Source organism: Bos indicus, chromosome 16, assembly GCF_029378745.1.
Source record: "Bos indicus isolate NIAB-ARS_2022 breed Sahiwal x Tharparkar chromosome 16, NIAB-ARS_B.indTharparkar_mat_pri_1.0, whole genome shotgun sequence".
NCBI lineage: Eukaryota > Metazoa > Chordata > Mammalia > Artiodactyla > Bovidae > Bos > Bos indicus.
In genome coordinates this window covers 6,235,597-6,254,497 of record NC_091775.1, presented here as the reverse complement: position 1 = coordinate 6,254,497, position 18,901 = coordinate 6,235,597, and the positions used below count along the sequence as shown (strand labels likewise).

Sequence of the window (18,901 nt, the reverse complement as noted above, 5' to 3'; positions counted from 1 at the left end):
CAATAGATGCAGATAAAGCCTTTAACAAAACTCAACATCCATTTATGATAAAAACCCTCCAGAAAGAAGGCATAGAAGGAACATACCTCATATAATAAAAGCCATATATCATAAACCCACAGCAAACATTATCCTCAGTGGCAAAAAATTGAAATCATTTCCCCTAAAGTGAGGAACAGGACAAGGGTGCTCACTCTCACTACTACTATTCAGAATAGTTTTGGAAGTTTTATCCACAACACTCAGAGAAGAAAAGGAAATAAAGGACTCCAGATTGGAAAAGAACAAGTAAAACTTTCATGGTTTGCAGATGACATGATCCTCTACATAGAAAACCCTAAAGACACCATGGGAAAATTACTAGAGCTAATCAATGAATATAGTAAATTTGCAGGATATAAAATTAATACACAGAAGTCCCTTGCATTCCTATACACTAACAATGAGAAAACAGAAAGAGAATTTAAGGAATCAATCCCATTCACCACTGTGATGAAATGAATAAAATACTTAGGAATAAATCTACCTAAAGAAACAAAAGACCTATACATGGAAAGCTACGAAACACTGATGAAGGAAATCAAAGATGACACAAATAGATGGAGAAATATACCATGTTCCTGGATTGGGAGAACCAATATACTGAAAATGAGTATACTACACAAAGCAATCTATAGATTCAGTGCAATCCCTATCAAGCTCCAAAGACATTTTTTCACACAACTAGAAAAATTATTTCACAATTTGTATGGAAATATAAAAAAACCTCAAATATCCAAAGCAATCTTGAGAAATAAGAATGGTACTGGAGGAATCAACCTGCCTGACTTCAGACTATACTACAAAACTACAGTCATCAAGATTGTATTTTACTAGTACAAAGCCAGAAATATAGATCAATGGAACAAAATAGAAAGCCCAGAGATAAATCCATGCACCTGTGGACACCTTATCTTTGACAAAGGAGGCAAAAATATACAATGGAGTAAACACAATCTCTTTAACAAATGGTGCTGGGAAAAGTGGTCAACCGTCTGTAAAAGAAGGAAACTAGAACACTTTCCAACACCATACACAAAAGTAAACTCAAAATGGATTTAAGATCTAAATGTAAGATCAGAAACTATAAAACTCCTTGAGGAAAACATAGGCAAAACTCTCTTTGACATAAATCACAGCAAGATCCTCTATGGCCCACCTCACAGAGTAATGGAAATAAAAGCAAAAACAAGCAAATGAGATCTAGTTAAATGTAAAAGCTTTTGCACAATGAAGACAACTCTAGGCAAGGTGAAAAGACTGACTTCAAAGTGGGAGAAAATAATAGCAAATGAAGCAACTGACAAAGAACTAATCTCAAAATCATATAAACAACTCATGCAGCTCAATACCAGAAAAACAAATGACCCAATCCAAAAATGGGCCAAAGCGCTAAACAGACATTTCTCCAAAGAAGACATACAGATGGCTAACAAACACATGAAAAAATGCTCAGCATCACTCATTGTCAGAGAAATGCAAATCAAAACCACAGTGAGGTACCATCTCCTGCCAGTCAGAATGGCTGCTATCTAAAAGTCTAATGCAGGAGAAGGTGTGGAGAAAAGGGAACCCTCTTACACTGTTGGTGGGGATGCAAACTACTACAACTACTATGGGTAACAGTGTGGAGATTCTTTAAAAAAAAAAAAAAAAAAACTGAACAGATCTGCCATATGACCCAGCAATCCCACTACTGGGCATACCCATTGAAAACAGAATTGAAAGAGACACATGTAACCCCAATGTTCGTCATAGCACTGTTTACAATAGCTAAGACATGGAACCAATCTAGATGTTCATCAGCAGACAAATGGATAAGAAAGTTGTGGTACATATGCCCAACAGAATATTTCTCAGCTATTAAAAAGATTGCAGTGGAATCAGTTCTAATTAGGTGTATGAAACTGGAGCCTATTATACAGAGTGATATAAGTCAGAGAGAAAAACACCAATACAGTATATTAACGCATATATATATGGAATGTAGAAAGATGGTCACGACGACCCTATATGCAAGACAGCAAAAGAGACATGATATAAAACCAGAGTTTTAGACTCTGTGGGAGAAGTCGAGGGGGGGATGATTTGAGAGAAAAGCATTGAAACATGTATATTGCTATATGTGAAATAGATCACCAGTCTAAGTTTGATGCATGAAACAGGGCACTCAAGGATGGTGCACTGGGACAACCCAGAGGGGTTGGATAGGGAGGGAAGAGGGAGGGGGGTTCAGGATGGGGTACACCCGTGGCTGACTCATGTCAATGTATGGCAAAAACCACCACAGTATTGTAAGGTAATTAGCCTCCCATTTAAATAAAAAAATAATTAATAGAAAGTTGTTGTTCAGTTGCCAAGCCATGTCCAACTCTTTGTGACCCCATGGACTGCAACATGCCAGGCTTTCCTGTCTCTCACCATCTCCCAGAGTTTGCCCAGGTTCATGTCCATTGAAACGGTGATGCCACCCAACCATATCATTCTCTGTCACCCTCTTCTCCTTCCAGAGGAAAGGCAGTAGTTACCTACAAGGAGACCCTTACAAGGATCAACAGCTTCTGAAGAATATTTTTTAGGTCATAATGGACTGGCACAACATATACAAAGTAATGAAAGGAAAAAACTTGCAGCCAAGACTACTGTATCCAGGAAAAACATATTGAAACCATAGTGTGATGTCCCTTCACACCTGTCATAATGGCTACCATGAAAAGGACAATATCAAGTGTTGTCAAAGATGTGGAGAAAAGGGGATCTTTGTGCACTGTTGGTGGGATTGTAAACTGGCAGAGTTGCTATGAAAAAGAATGTGGAATTTCCTTTAAAAATTAAAAATAGAACTGCCATATGATCCAGCTATTCCACTACTGGGTATTTATTCATAGGAACCAAAAACACTAATCTAAAAAGATATATGCACTCCAATGTTCATTGCAGCATTACACACAATAACCAAGGTTTGGAAGCCACCTAAAGAGTCCACTGATATATAAATAGATAAAGAATGTGTTTTATATATACGCATGATATGAACTATGACCGAGCCATAAAATATGAAACATTTCCATTTGCAACAACATGGATGTGTCTAGGATGTATTTATTCTAAGAGATGTAGGTCAGATAGAAAAAGACAAATGCCACATGATGTCACTTATGTGTGGAATCTAAAAATAAAACAAAAGGAAAACAGGCTCATACAGATACAGAAAATTAGTGAGTTGTTGCAAGAAAGGAGGAGGCGGTTGGCATAGTAGATAGAGGGGATTTTGAAGTACAAATTCCAGTTATGTAATAAGGAAGCCAGAGGGATGTAATATACAGCATACAGAATATGGTCAATAATATTGTAATATATGTTAGGACCTATTGTTACTAGACATACTGCTAGTCATTTTATAATATATGTAAAAGTAAAATCATTATGTAGCCCATTTGAAGCTAACATACTGTTATACATCCAAAATTTCAATAAGAAATTCATTTCCAAAAGGATTAAGGGGCATATTGAACAAGTAGTAGTAGCATAGTGTTTATGGAGACAAATAGCTTGCAAGTTTCAAATATCTGTTAGTTTTAAAATTCTGTAAATTGTTCTGAGTATTCTTTTTATTCTTATTTTAAAATCCAAAGTAATATTTGATTATTTTAACATTTTTAATTTAAAGATTATATTTGTACTTTACTCTTTGACCTCTGTACTTCATACAGAAAAAATTGGATGTTCTCAACCACCTCAAATAGACCATGGAACCATTAACTCATCTAGCTCTGCAGAAGAAAGGAGAGAAATACATGAACAAAGGCTGTATGCACACGGCACAAAGTTAAGTTATACTTGTGAAGAAGGCTTCAAGATATCTGGAAATAATGTGATAATATGCCAAATGGGAAAGTGGAGCTCTCCACCTCAGTGTGTAGGTGAGGACACTAGGCAAACCAAACTCTATTTTCAGTACCATTCATTAAAACTAATCAATACGTCATTTATATATTAAAATAAAATGTATATATTTATACATTAAATCAAATTTGACATATAAAATTAATCATTTTTGTTATTAATAATTCCATTAGTTCTATAGAGAATCACTTTTCAATCTGGCAATTATTTTGTATTAACACCAGATGTGCAATAAAATTAAACTTAACTATTTATATTAGTAAACCTATTTATATTCCTATCTATTTAAGTTTCAAAAAAGATGTCTTTTGTCTTTCCTAAAATATCCCTTTTAATTTCTTACAATACATAGTACTTTTCCTAAGTGTGAAGTCTCAATGAGTTTTTCTTTTATTACTCATTATTGTTTAGAGCAGCACTGATGTTTTCTTTCATATATTGGTAATTTCAGTTTCAATTTATTGCTCAAATGGACACACCAGACTGGTAATTTTAAGAAAAATTTGTGCACTTTCCTCCCATGTCATGGAAGTTCCTGTATAATGATTTATTATTTTCAAGTAAAACTACCAAATATGTTGACCAGGACATCAAATTAAATTTCCAAGTTAGCAAAACATGAAATCATTCTTTCATTTCTTCCCAGGACTTCCTTGTGGACTTCCACCTTATATTCAGAATGGTGTTGTATCTCACAAGAAAGACAGATACCAATATGGAGAAGAAGTTACTTACAACTGTGATGAAGGGTTTGGAACTGATGGACCTGCATCTATAAGATGTTTAGGAGGGGAATGGTCTCATCCACAAGATTGCATAAGTATAGTATTTTTCCTTTTTTTCTAAAGCTGACAAAAATCTTTTAATTCAAAGCATAAATGGCCAAATATGAAATTAAGCAGTAATTCTAGAATTTAACAAGGTATCTATGAAGAGTTCTGAATTCTGGTAGAGAATTAATAACCCTAGAAATAATAAAAGTTTGATTTGTTGTTGTAGTTCAGTCATTCAGTCATTTCTGACTCTTTGCAACCCTATGGACTGTAGCAAGCCAGGCATCCCTGTCCTTCACTGTCTCCTGGTGTTTGCTTAAACCAATGTCCATTGAATCAGTGATGCCATTCAACCATCTCATCGTTTGCTGTCCCCTTCTCCTCCTGCCCTCAATCTTTCCCAGCATCAGGGTCTTTTCCAATAAGTTGGCTCTTCATATCAGGTGAACAAAGTATTGGAGCTTCAGCTTCAGCATCAGTCCTTTGAATGAATATTCAGGGTCGATTTCTTTTAGGATTGACTGCTTTGATCTTGCAGTCCAAGGTACTCTCAAGAGTCTTCTCCAGCACCATAGTTCAAAAGCGTCAATTCTTTGGAACTTACTCTCCAACTCTCAAATCATACATGATTACTGGAAAAGTCATAGCTTTGGCTAGGTGGAGCTTTGTTGGCAAAGTGATGTCTCTGCTTTTTAATATGCTGTTGAGGTTTGTCATAGCTTTTCTTCCAAGCAGCAAGTGTCTTTTAATGTCATGGCTTCAGTGACCATCCACAGTGATTTTAGAGCCCAAGAAAACGAAGTCTGTCACTGTTTCCAGTTTTTCCCCATTTATTTGCTGTGAAGTGATGGGACCAGATGCCATGATCTCCATTTTTTGAATGTTGAGTTTTAAGCGAGCTTTTTCAGTCTCTTCTTCCACCTTCACCAAGAGGCCCTTTAGTTCCTCTTTACTTTCTGCCATTAAGGTGGTGTCATCTGAGGCATAGCTGAGGTTATTGGTATTTCTCCTGGCAATCTGGATGCCAGCTTGAGCTTCATCCAGCCAGGCATTTTGCATGATGTACTCTGCATTTAAGTTAAATAAGCGGGATGACAATATACACCCTTGAAGTACTCTTTTTCTAATTTTGAGCCAGTCAATAGACCATGTATGGATCTAACTGTTACTTCTTCAACTGCATAGTTTTCTCAGGAGAAAGGTAAGATAGTCTGGTATTCCCAACTCTTCAAGAATTTTCCACAGTTTGTTGTGATCTACACAATCAAGTGCTTTAGTGTAGTCAATGAAGCAGATGTAGATGTTTTTCTGGAATTCCCTTGCTTTTTCTGTGATCCAATGGAGGTTGGCAATTTGATAACACTAAACTATCTCTTTCACATCATTTTGGGTTCAGTTTGAACATCCTCTGATATGCATCTCAGATTTCTGGTCTCTGTTCCTGTACTATGGTTGAACTCTGCTCTTGTCACTACTCAATTTGCTGTTTGTTAATCATTTCTTTGTAATATGCAAATTTCTAAGACATTTAACATAACTCAGATCAGATCAGATCAGATCAGTCACTCAGTCATGTCCGACTCTTTGTGACCCCATGAATCGCAGCACGCCAGGCCTCTCTGTCCATCACCAACTCCCAGAGTTCACTGAGACTCATGTCCATTGAGTCAATGATGCCATCCAGCCATCTCATCCTCTGTCATCCCCTTCTCCTCTTGCCCCCAATCCCTCCCAGCATCAGAGTCCTTTCCAAGGAGTTAACTCTTCGCATGAGGTGGTCAAAGTACTGGAGTTTCAGCTTTAGCATCATTCCTTCCGAAGAAATCCCAGGGCTGATCTCCTTCAGAATGGACTGGTTGGATCTCCCAAGGGACTCTCAAGAGTCTTCTCCAACACCACAGTTCAAAAGCATCAATTCTTCGGCGCTCAGCCTTCTTCACAGTCCAGCTCTCACATCCATACATGACCAGAGGAAAAACCATAGCCTTGACTAGACGGGCCTTTCTTGGCAAAGTAATGTCTCTGCTTTTGAATATCCTATCTAGGTTGGTCATAACTTTCCTTCCAAGGAGTAAGCGTCTTTTAATTTCATGGCTGCAGTCACCATCTGCAGTGATTTTGGAGCCCCAAAAATAAAGTCTGACACTGTTTCCACTGTTTAACATAACTCAAGGTAACATATTTTGATAAAAGCAAAAATAGAAACATTCATAATTTAGGTGGGCTGTCATTGGAGAAGAGAATTCAAATTTCAGAAGTATGCAACTCTACCTCTTAAAATGTCACCATTCCCATGTTGTATTTTTGATAATATAGAGACAGTCAATGTGACTAAATCAAGATTTCTGACATTTGTCTCAAGGTATAAGAGAAATGCTGTAAATATTCATTGGTTTGATATGTAACTATTTATTTTCTGTAATATAATCAGTGGTTGCTATGAATCTTTAAAGTTGTACTAAACAAATGCATATTCTTTTTTCTTTCAGGCACAAATTGTGTTAACTTGCCCACCTTTGAGAATGCTGTACTCATATATCAGGAGAAGGATTTCTATAGGTCAGGAGAACAAGTGGCTTTTAAGTGTCTATCATATTATCAGTTGGATGGATCTAATACTATACAGTGTATTAAGAGCAAATGGTTGGGAAGGCCAGCATGCAGAGGTACTTTGGTAAAATTTTTAAATTTATATAAGTATCTAAAATAATATAATGTAGAAAATTATAGTAGAAAATTGCCTCCACTATCATTAAATGGACATAGATTACTTTTAGGCCAGGTCAAAAGCAGTTTGTGCCTGAACATAAAAAGGGATGGACTTGTGTTCCCAGTGTTTGGTGTTGTAGCCCAATAGTTCTCAAAGCACAGTCGTGACAGAGCATTCTCAGCACATTCTGTAAACTGTTATATGCAAGCAGATTCACAGGCTCACTCAGACTTGTTGAATCTAAACCTCTGGGGCTGCAACTCTGACAATGTCTTGATGATTCCCAAGGAATTCTGTGTATATTTCAGTTTAGGAACCATAGCTACAGTCTCTTGTAGTTACAGCCTCTTCATCCCCTGAATCATACTGAGGTATGCACATAATTGATGGTGATGTCCTTAGCATTTGCCCCAAAATATCATTAAAGTATAGTTTTTAAAATTTACACTTTTTTGTCTATTATTTTTCCAGATCTTCTGTTCAAATCTTTAATTAATCATCTTTTCCTTGCAACTAGAGTATTCTTCAGAGTATGTTAATTCTTGATCAGGTCTCTAAAGAAGAACCTACTGTGTTTATTTTCTGAAAGGCCCTAAAGTTATATCTCATAAACAGGATGAATGTAAACCAAATCTTGATGTCAAATGATGTTTTTATTATGTTTTGTTTATGGTTTATAAATTCATTTTGAATTTATATACTTTATAATTTTTATTTTACTAACTTCAAAAAGAGATTTCCAGGAAAACTTTTTTTTCAGTGCCTTAAAATTGTGTATCACTTTTCTAGTGAAGTATAGGGGAGAGATTTAAGATACAGAAGTTTAATTCATGCTGAAAAATATTGCTTTATTTCCTTTCCCTTAACCTTACCTATAAACTGATGACAATTAGCAGTCTTTCATGACAGATTAACTGTTGAATCAAAACAACCATGGAATATATTTGACATCCAATTTCCTCCTTGCTGTTCATGATAATCATTATATTAGAGATACTTTTTTATCTTTCTATTCAGATGTTTCCTGTGTGAATCCACCTCAAGTGGAAAATGCTATTATACACAATCAGAAGTCTAGATATCAGAGTGGAGAGAGAGCACGTTACGAATCCATTGGGAATTATGACCTTTTTGGAGAGATAGAAGTCATATGTTTGAATGGAATTTGGACAGAACCACCTCAGTGTAAAGGTAGAGTATCTTACTCACCCTGTCCACCCAATTTAGAGAATATAATAACAAGATATATTGAATCAAAATTAGGATGAAGTAGCCTTTCTGGAATAATTTTTAGTTGCAAAAAAAAAATGGTGCTGAAAATCCAGTTCTTTTGTGGTCTGAATATGTAATCTAACATGTTTATTGTATGACAGTGTTGACTAGATTTGAGCTGTTGGAATCATGGGACATTTCCTGTCTTAAAACATTAAGATAGTCAGTTGTTCTCTGAAGATAAGTGTGTAAAAGATACTATAGTTACATTTAACAGCCCAAGAAATTCCACTTTGAGACATGGAATAAGCAGCTGGGGCCTGATCACAAAATCTGACATAGATGTGGGCAGCTGTACCTATGGATTATATTTAAAGGTAGATTACTAGCTGAGTTCCAGCAGAGCTATTTAAAATCCTACAGGATGATGCTACAAAAGTGCTACACTCATTAGGTCAGCAATTTGGGAAACCCAGCAGTAGTCACAGGATTGGAAAAGGTCAATCCTCACCTATTCCCAAGAAGGGCAGTGTAAAAAATGTTCAGATCACCAGACAATTGCAGTCATCTCCCATGCTAGTAAGGATATGTTCAAAATCCTCAAGCTAAGCTTGATGTGAATAGCTGATTCATTGGAAGGTTGAAGGAAGACAGAGAAGAGGGTGACAGAAGATGAGATGTTTGGGTGATATCACCGATTCAGTGGACATGAACTTAGCAATTCTGGGAGAGCTCAGGGACCTGGAAACCTGGCATGAGCAGTCTGTGGGGTCACAAAGTGTTAGACACGACTTGGTGGCTGAACTCATTCAGGAAATTAGTGTACACATAAAAATAAAGAGTCTGAACTTGGTACTGGGACAATTCAGTGTTTAGAGATCAGAGAGGATGGGAATCCAAACCAAGAAGTATATTCAGTTCAGTTCAGTCGCTCAGTCATGTCCGACTCTTTGCGACCCCATAAATCAGCACCCCAGGCCTTCCTGTCCATAGCCAACTCCCGGAGTTCACTCAAACTCATGTCCATCAAGTCAGTGGTACCATCCAGCCATCTCACCTCTGTCGTCCCCTTCTCCTCTTGCCCCCAATCCCTCCCAGCATCAGGGTCTTTTTCAGTGAGTCAAATCTTCGCATGAGATGGCCAAACTATTGGAGTTTCAGCTTCAGCATCAGTCCTTCCAATGAACACCCAGGACTGATCTCTTATGGATGGACTGGTTGGATCTCGTTGCAGTCCAATGGACTCTTAGGAGTCTTCTGCAACACCACAGTCCAAAAGCACCAATTCTTTGGCACTCAGCTTTCTTCACAGTCCAACTCTCACATCCATACATGACCACTGGAAAAACCATAGCCATGACTAGACGGACCTTTGTTGGCAATGTAATATCTCTGCTTTTCAATATACTATCTAGGTTGGTCATAACTTTCCTTCCAAGGAGTAAGTGTCCTTTAATTTCATGGCTGCAATCACCATCTGCAGTGATTTTGGAGCCCCCAAAAGTAAAGTCTTACACTATTTCCACTGTTTTCCCATCTCTTTGCCATGAAGTGACAGGGCCAGATGCCATGATCTTTGTTTTCTGAATGTTGAGCTTTAAGCCAACTTTTTCACTCTCCTCTTTCACTTTCATCAAGAGCCTTTTTAGTTCCTCTCACTTTCTGCCATAAGGGTGGTGTCATCGGCATATTTGAGGTTATTGATATTTCTCCTGGCAATCTTGATTCCAGCTTGTGCTTCTTCCAGCCCAGCATTTCTCATGATGTATTCTGCATATAAGTTAAATAAGCAAGGTGACAACATACAGCCTTTTCCTATTTGAAACCAGTCTGTTGTTCCATGTACATTAGCCACTTCTAATTTTTCGAGTTAACTTTTGCCTGGTTTGTAATTTTTGCAATCTCCAGTTGAATATGTTTTCATGTTTGAAGAGACTTTTTTTAAAGACAACATACAGCTGAGTCTTGTTTAGGTGTCTACCCTGCCATTTTCAGGTTTTTAATTGATGCATTTAGGACCATTTATATTTAGAGTGACTTATTATCTATTAAGGACAGTCTGCCATTTTTTTATTTGTTTTGTGTGTGTTTCCTTCAATTCTCAATGTTTTTCTTTTCTTGACTTCCTTGTGGATTTTTTTTCTTTTTTTTTTAAATTTTATTTTATTTTTAAACTTTACAAAATTGTATTAGTTTTGCCAAATATCAAAATGAATCTGCCACAGGTATACATGTGTTCCCCATCCTGAACCCTCCTCCCTCCTCCCTCCCCATACCATCCCTCTGGGTCGACCCAGTACACCAGCCCCAAGCATCCGGTATCATGCATCGAACCTGGACTGGCAACTTGTTTCATACATGATATTATACATGTTTCAATGCCATTTTCCCAAATCCTCCCACCCTCTCCCTCTCCAACAGAGTCCATAAGACTGTTCTATACATCAGTGTCTCTTTTGCTATCTCGTACACAGGGTTATTGTTACCATCTTTCTAAATTCCATATATATGTGTTAGTATACTGTATTGGTGTTTTTCTTTCTGACTTACTTCACTCTGTATAATAGGCTCCAGTTTCATCCGCCTCATTAGAACTGATTCAAGTATATTATTTTTAATGGCTGAGTAATACTCCATTGTGTATATGTGCGACAGCTTTCTTATCCATTCATCTGCTGATGGGCATCTAGGTTGCTTCCATGTCCTGGCTATTATAAACAGTGCTGCGATGAACATTGGGGTACACGTGTCTCTTTCCCTTCTGGTTTCCTCAGTGTGTATGCCCAGCAGTGGGATTGCTGGATCATAAGACAGTTCTGTTTCCAGTTTTTTAAGGAATCTCCACACTGTTCTCCATAGTGGCTGTACTAGTTTGCATTCCCACCAACAGTGTAAGAGGGTTCCCTTTTCTCCACATCCTCTCCAGCATTTATTACTTGTAGAGTTTTGGATCGTGGCCATTCTGACTTGCATGAAATAGTACCTCATAGTGGTTTTGATTTGCATTTCTCTGATCATGAGTGATGTTGAGCATCTTTTCATGTGTTTGTTAGCCATCTGTATGTCTTCTTTGGAGAAATGTCTATTTAGTTCTTTGGCCCATTTTTTGATTGGGTCATTTATTTTTCTGGAATTGAGCTGTAGGAGTTGCTTGTATATTTTTGAGATTAATTGTTTGTCAGTTGCTTCATTTGCTATTATTTTCTCCCATTCTGAAGGCTGCCTTTTCACCTTGCTGATAGTTTCCTTTGATGTGCAGAAGCTTTTAAGTTTAATTAGGTCCCATTTGTTTATTTTTGCTTTTATTTCTAATATTCCGGGAGGTGGGTCATAGAGGATCCTGCTGTGATGTATGTCAGAGAGTGTTTTGCCTATGGTCTCCTCTAGGAGTTTTATAGTTTCTGGTCTTATGTTGAGATCTTTAATCCATTTTGAGTTTATTTTTGTGTATGGTGTTAGAAAGTGTTCTAGTTTCATTCTTTTACAAGTGGTTGACCAGATTTCCCAGCACCATTTGTTAAAGAGATTGTCTTTAATCTATTGTATATTCTTGCCTCCTTTGTCAAAGATAAGGTGTCCATATGTGTGTGGATTTATCTCTGGGCTTTCTATTTTGTTCCATTGATCTATATTTCTGTCTTTGTGCCAGTACCATACTGTCTTGATAACTGTGGCTTTGTAGTAGAGCCTGAAGTCAGGTAGGTTGATTCCTCCAGTTCCATTCTTCTTTCTCAAGATCGCTTTGGCTATTCGAGGTTTTTTTGTATTTCCATACAAATTGTGAAATTATTTTTACTACCTCTGTGAAGAATACTGTTGGTAGCTTGATAGGGATTGCATTGAATCTATAAATTGCTTTGGGTAGTATACTCATTTTCACTATATTGATTCTTCCAGTCCATGAACATGGTATATTTCTCCATCTATTAGTGTCCTCTTTGATTTCTTTCACCAGTGTTTTATAGTTTTCTATATATAGGTCTTTAGTTTCTTTAGGTAGATATATTCCTAAGTATTTTATTCTTTCCGTTGCAATGGTGAATGGAATTGTCTCCTTAATTTCTCTGTTTTCTCATTATTAGTGTATAGGAATGCAAGGGATTTCTGTGTGTTGATTTTACATCCTGCAACTTTACTATAGTCATTGATTAGTTCTAGTAATTTTCTGGTGGAGTCTTTAGGGTTTTCTATGTAGAGGATCATGTCATCTGCAAACAGTGAGAGTTTTACTCCTTCTTTTCCAATTTGGATTCATTTTATTTCTTTTTCTGCTCTGATTGCTGTGGCCAAAACTTCCAAAACTATGTTGAATAGTAATGGTGAAAGTGGGCACCCTTGTCTTGTTCCTGACTTTAGAGGAAATGCTTTCAATTTTTCACCATTGAGGATAATGTTTGCTGTGGGTTTGTCATATATAGCTTTTATTATGTTGAGGTATGTTCCTTCTATTCCTGCTTTCTGGAGAGTTTTTGTCATAAATGGATGTTGGATTTTGTCAAAGGCTTTCTCTGCATCTATTGAGATAATATGGTTTTTATTTTCCAATTTGTTAATGTGCTGTATTACATTGATTGATTTGCGGATATTGAAGAATCCTTGCATCCCTGGGATAAAGCCCACTTGGTCATGGTGTATGATCTTTTGAATGTGTTGTTGGATTCTGATTGCTAGAATTTTGTTAAGGATTTTTGCATCTATGTTCATCAGTGATATTGGCCTGTAGTTTTCTTTTTTTGTGGGATCTTTGTCAGGTTTTGGTATTAGGGTGATGGTGGCCTCATAGAATGAGTTTGGAAGTGTACCTTCCTCTGCAATTTTCTGGAAGAGTTTGAGCAGGATAGGTGTTAGCTCTTCTCTAAATTTTTGGTAGAATTCTGCTGTGAAGCTGTCTGGACCTGGGCTTTTGTTTGCTGGAAGATTTTTGATTACAGTTTCAATTTCCGTGCTTATGATGGGTCTGTTAAGATTTTCTATTTCTTCCTGGTCGAGTTTTGGAAAGTTGTACTTTTCTAAGAATTTGTCCATTTCTTCCACGTTGTCCATTTTATTGGCACATAATTGTTGATAGTAGTCTCTTATGATCCTTTGTATTTCTGTGTTGTCTGTTGTGATCTCTCCAGTTTCATTTCTAATTTTATTGATTTGATTTTTCTCCCTTTGTTTCTTGATGAGTCTGGCTAATGGTTTGTCAATTTTATTTATCCTTTCAAAGAACCAGCTTTTGGCTTTGTTGATTTTTGCTATGGTCTCTTTTGTTTCTTTTGCATTTATTTCTGCTCTAATTTTTAAGATTTCTTTGCTTCTACTAACCCTGGGGTTCTTCATTTCTTCCTTTTCCAGTTGTTTTAGGTGTAGAGTTAGGTTATTTATTTGAGCTTTTTCTTGTTTCTTGAGGTATACCTGTCTTGCTATGAACTTTCCCCTTAGGACTACTTTTACAGTGTCCCACAGGTTTTGGGTTGTTGTGTTTTCATTTTCATTCATTTCTATGCAAATTTTGATATCTTTTTTGATTTCTTCTGTGATTTGTTGGTTATTCAGCAGTGTGTTGTTCAGCCTCCATATGTTGGAATTTTTAATAGTTTTTCTCCTGTTATTGAGATCTAATCTTACTGCATTGTGGTCAGAAAAAAATGCTTGGAATGATTTCTATTTTTTTTGAATTTACCAAGGCTAGATTTATGGCCCAGGATGTGATCTATCCTGGAGAAGGTTCCATGTGCACTTGCTTGTGGATTATTGAACATTATAAAAAAAATTTGACATGGATCTGCATTGTTTTTGAGTATATGTCTTTGCGTGGTTATCTTAGTCTCTCTAGGTATTAAGATACACATAAGTAGTTTATCTGAAGAAGGCAATGGCACCCCACTCCAAACTCTTGCCTGGAAAATACCAGGGACAGGGGAGCCTGATGGGCTGCTGTCTTTGGGGTCACACAGAGTCAGATATGACTGAAGTGACTTAGCAGCAGCAGCAGGCAGTTTATCACTCCCTATTGTTGCTGACATTTTACCACCTCAGATGAAATGAGGAATGCTTACTTCCATTTAGATTTATTGGTTCTCTCCACATTTTTAACATAAATGTTTATAGTATCCTCTCTATATACATTGGCACCATCAGATCAGATAAGTTGCTCAGTCATGTCCGACTCTTTGTGACCCCATGAATCGCAGCACACCAGGCCTCTCTGTCCATCACCAACTCCCGGAGTTCACCCAGACTCACGTCCATCGAGTCAGTGATGCCATCCAGGCATCGCATCCTCTGTCGTCCCTTTCTCCTCCTGCCCCCAATCCCTCCCAGCATCAGAGTCTTTTCCAATGAGTCAACTCTTAGCATGAGGTGGCCAAAGTACTGGAGTTTCAGCTTTAGCATCATTCCTTCCAAAGAAATCCCAGGGCTGATCTCCTTCAGAATGGACTGGTTGGATCTCCATGGAGTCCAAGGGACTCTCAAGAGTCTTCTCCAACACCACAGTTCAAAAGCATCAATTCTTTGGCGCTCAGCCTTCTCCACAGTCCAACTCTCACATCCACACATGACCACAGGAAAAACCATAGCCTTGACTAGACGAACATTTGTTGGCAAAGTAATGTCTCTGCTTTTGAATATGCTATCTAGGTTGGTCATAACTTTCCTTCCAAGGAGTAAGCATCTTTTAATTTCATGGTTGCAGTCACCATCTGTAGTGATTTTGGAGCCCAGAAAAAGAAAGTCTGACCCTGTTTCCACTGTTTCCCCATCTATTTCCCATGAAGTGGTGGGACCAGATGCCATGATCTTCGTTTTCTGAATGTTGAGCTTTAAGCCAACTTTTTCACTCTGCACTTTCTCTTTCATCAAGAGGCTTTTGAGTTCCTCTTCACTTTCTGCCATAAGGGTGGTGTCATCTGCATATCTGAGGTTATTGATATTTCTTCCAGCAATCTTGATTCCAGCTTGTGTTTCTTCCAGTCCAGCGTTTCTCATGATGTACTCTGCATATAAGTTAAATAAACAGGGTGACAGTATACAGCCTTGACGAACTCCTTTTCCTATTTGGAACCAGTCTGTTGTTCCATGTTCAGTTCTAACTGTTGCTTCCTGACCTGCATACAAATTTCTCAAGAGGCAGATCAGGTGATCTGGTATTCTCATCTCTAATTTTGCAGAAGTATAATAAAATCAACAGGGAAACCATACTCTTATTATATTTACCCTTTGTTAAAAAAAAAAAAAAAGAAAACCTCCATTCTAAAATCTCAGTTCCTTTTCTATTTTGCTTTCTTTTGAAAAGTTCTTAAGTATAGTTTTGCTGGAGACAAATTCGCTCAGTTTTGCTTTGTTCGGGAAATTCTTTCTTTCTCTCATTAATTCAAAAGGATAGTTTACAAGATATAGAATTTGGAGTTGACAATTATTTTCATCCTGCTTTGGAAAAATATTCTCACTTCTTTCTGGCTCTATGGTCATTGATGAAATTTCCACCGATGCTTGAATCCTTTTTTCCAAATACGTATTGCATGATATTTATCCCAAATAAGTATTGCATATCCATCAAGCTGCTTATGAGATTTTTTTCTGTAAGTTTCAGGAATTTGAACATGATGTATCTTGTTTATCATTTTATTTAGTATTGGCATATAGCCAATCAACACTGTTGTGCTAACTTCAGGTAAACAGTGAAGGTACTTAGCCACACATATGTATGTGACCATTCTCACTCAAACTCCCTTCCTATCAAATCTGCCACATTACACTCCACAAAGCTCCCTGTGCTATACAGTAGGTCCTTATTTGTCATCCACTTAAAAAATAGCAGTGTGTTCATGTCCACCCAAATTCCCTGTCGTGTCTCCCATCATTCCTCCTGGCAACCATAAATTCCTTCTCTAAGTCTGTGAGTCTGTTTCTGTTCCACAAATAAGTTTGTTTGCAAAATTTCTTTTAAGATTCCATACATAGGGGATGTCTTACAATTTTTCTCCTCTGTCTAACTTCACTCAGTATAACCCTCTCTAGGTCCATCCATATTTTTGCAAATGACATTATTTCATTCTTTTAGTGGATGAGTAATATTCCATTGTATATATGCACCACTTCTTGTTTACCCATTTCTCTGTTGATGGACATTTAGGTTGATTCCATATCATGACTATTGTAAACAGTGCTACAATGAACATCAGGGTGTTTGTTTCCTCTTAGACCAAGTTTTTCACCAGAGCCATGCCTGGGGCAAGATTGCAGGGTCATATGGTAGCTCTATTTTTACTTTTCAAAGGAGCATAAATACTTGTATCCATAGTGGCTCTATCAACTAACAGTGTAGGAGGGTTAACTTCTCTCCACATACTCGCCAGCATAGCTCTTTTGACTCATGTTAAGGGACATCATGCTGTAGTTTTAATTTGAATCTCTCTAATAATTAGTGATATGAGCATCTTTTCATGGGTGTCTTGCCCATCTGAATGTCTTCTTTGGAGAATAAACCTAAGGAGACAGAAGATGTGTAATCTGAAAACTGTAGTACACTAATGAAAGAAATTGAAGACAAAAACAGATAGAAGGATATACCGTTATCTTCGATTAGAAAAATCAATATTGTCAAAATGACTGTACTACCAAAAGCAATCTACAGATTCAATGCAATCCATATGTAATTACCAATGGCAATTTTTCACAGAACTAGGGAAAAAAACAACAACAAAATTTGAATGGAGACACAAAAGGCCAAAAATAGACAAAACAAACTTGAGAAAGAAAAATGGATACATTTGAATCAGTTCTAATGAGGTGGATGAAACTGGAGCCTATTGTACAGAGTGAAGTAAGCCAGAAGGAAAAACATAAATACAGTATACTAACGCATATATATGGAATTTAGAAAGATGGTAACAATAACCTGGTGTACGAGACAGCTAAAGAGACACTGATGTATAGAACAGTCTTATGGACTCTGTGGGAGAGGGAGAGGGTGGGAAGATTTGGGAGAATGGCAATGAAACATATAAAATATCATGTAGGAAACGAGTTGCCAGTCCAGGTTCGATGCATGATGCTGGATGCTTCGGGCTGGTGCACTGGGACGGCCCAGAGGGATGGTATGGGGAGGGAGGAGGGAGGAGGCTTCGGGATGGGGAGCGCATGTATACCTGTGGCAGATTCATTTTGATATTTGGCAAAACTAATACAATTATGTAAAGTTTAAAAATAAAATAAAATTGGAAGGAAAAAAAAAAAATGGAGCTGGAGGAATGACACTCCCCGACTTCAGACTATACTACAAAGCTCTAGACATAAAAATAAAAAATAAAAAATCATATATGTGGTACTCATTATGACATCAAGACTTATGAATCAGTGAATTGAAATGGACAGGAATGGGCAAATTTAATTCAGATGACCGTTATATCTACTACTATGGGCAAGAATTCCTTAGGAGAAATGGAGTAGCCCTCACAGCCAACAAAAGAGTCTGAAATGCAGTACTTGGGTGCATTCTCAAAAACGACAAAATTATCTCCCTTCATCTCCAAGGCAAGCCACTTAAATCACAGTAATCCAAGTCTATGCCTCATCCACTAATGTCAAAGTGTATGAAGTTTACTGGTTCTATGAAGACTTATATTACATTCTAGATCATATCATCAAAACCAAAAAAATTGGCTTTTCATACAGGGAACTGGAATGCAAGGTAGGGATAAAATGATACCTGGAGTAACAGGCAAGTTTGGCCTTGGAGTACAAAGTGAAGCAGGGAAAATGCTAAAAGAGTTTTGACAAGAGAAGATATGGGTCATAGCAAACACCTTCTTCAAAATCAAAAGAGACAATTCTATGCATGGACATCATGAGATGTTCGGTACCGAAATCAGATTGATTATATTCTTTGCAATCAAAGATAGAGAAGCTCTATATAGTTGGCAAAATCAAGACTGGAAGCTGACTGTGGCTCAGATCATGAGGTCCTTATTGTGAAATTCAGACTTGAATTGAAGAAAGCAGCGAAAACCACTAGGCTGTTTAGGTCTTTTATGATTATATAGCAGAAAGGATAAAAATATTCAAGGGATTAGATCTGAGAGAGTGCCTGAAGAACTATGCATGGAGGTTTGAAACTTTGTACAGGAGGCAGTGAACAAAACCATCCCCAAGAAGCAGAAATGCAACAATGCCATATGGCTTTCTGAGAAGGCCTTACAAAGAGATGAAAAAAGAAGAGAAGCAAAGTGCAAAGGACAAAAGGGAAAATATACCCATCTGAATGCAGAATCCA

The 18,901-nt window shown here is 37.3% G+C and overlaps 2 protein-coding genes across 2 annotated transcripts in view; both read left to right on the top strand.

Moving 5' to 3' along the window:
- LOC109570108 (complement factor H-like) overlaps positions 1-18,901 on the top strand; it is a 377,373-nt gene that overhangs the window by 164,450 nt on the left and 194,022 nt on the right. The window lies entirely within an intron of this gene.
- The window catches only part of LOC109570441 (complement factor H-like), a gene marked incomplete at its 5' end in the record, with an annotated part of 113,299 nt that overhangs the window by 13,508 nt on the left and 80,890 nt on the right, over positions 1-18,901 (top strand). The window contains 4 exon segments of the mRNA XM_070767691.1: positions 3,753-3,962; positions 4,592-4,765; positions 7,208-7,384; positions 8,446-8,619. Coding sequence (XP_070623792.1) covers positions 3,753-3,962; positions 4,592-4,765; positions 7,208-7,384; positions 8,446-8,619 — 735 coding nt within the window.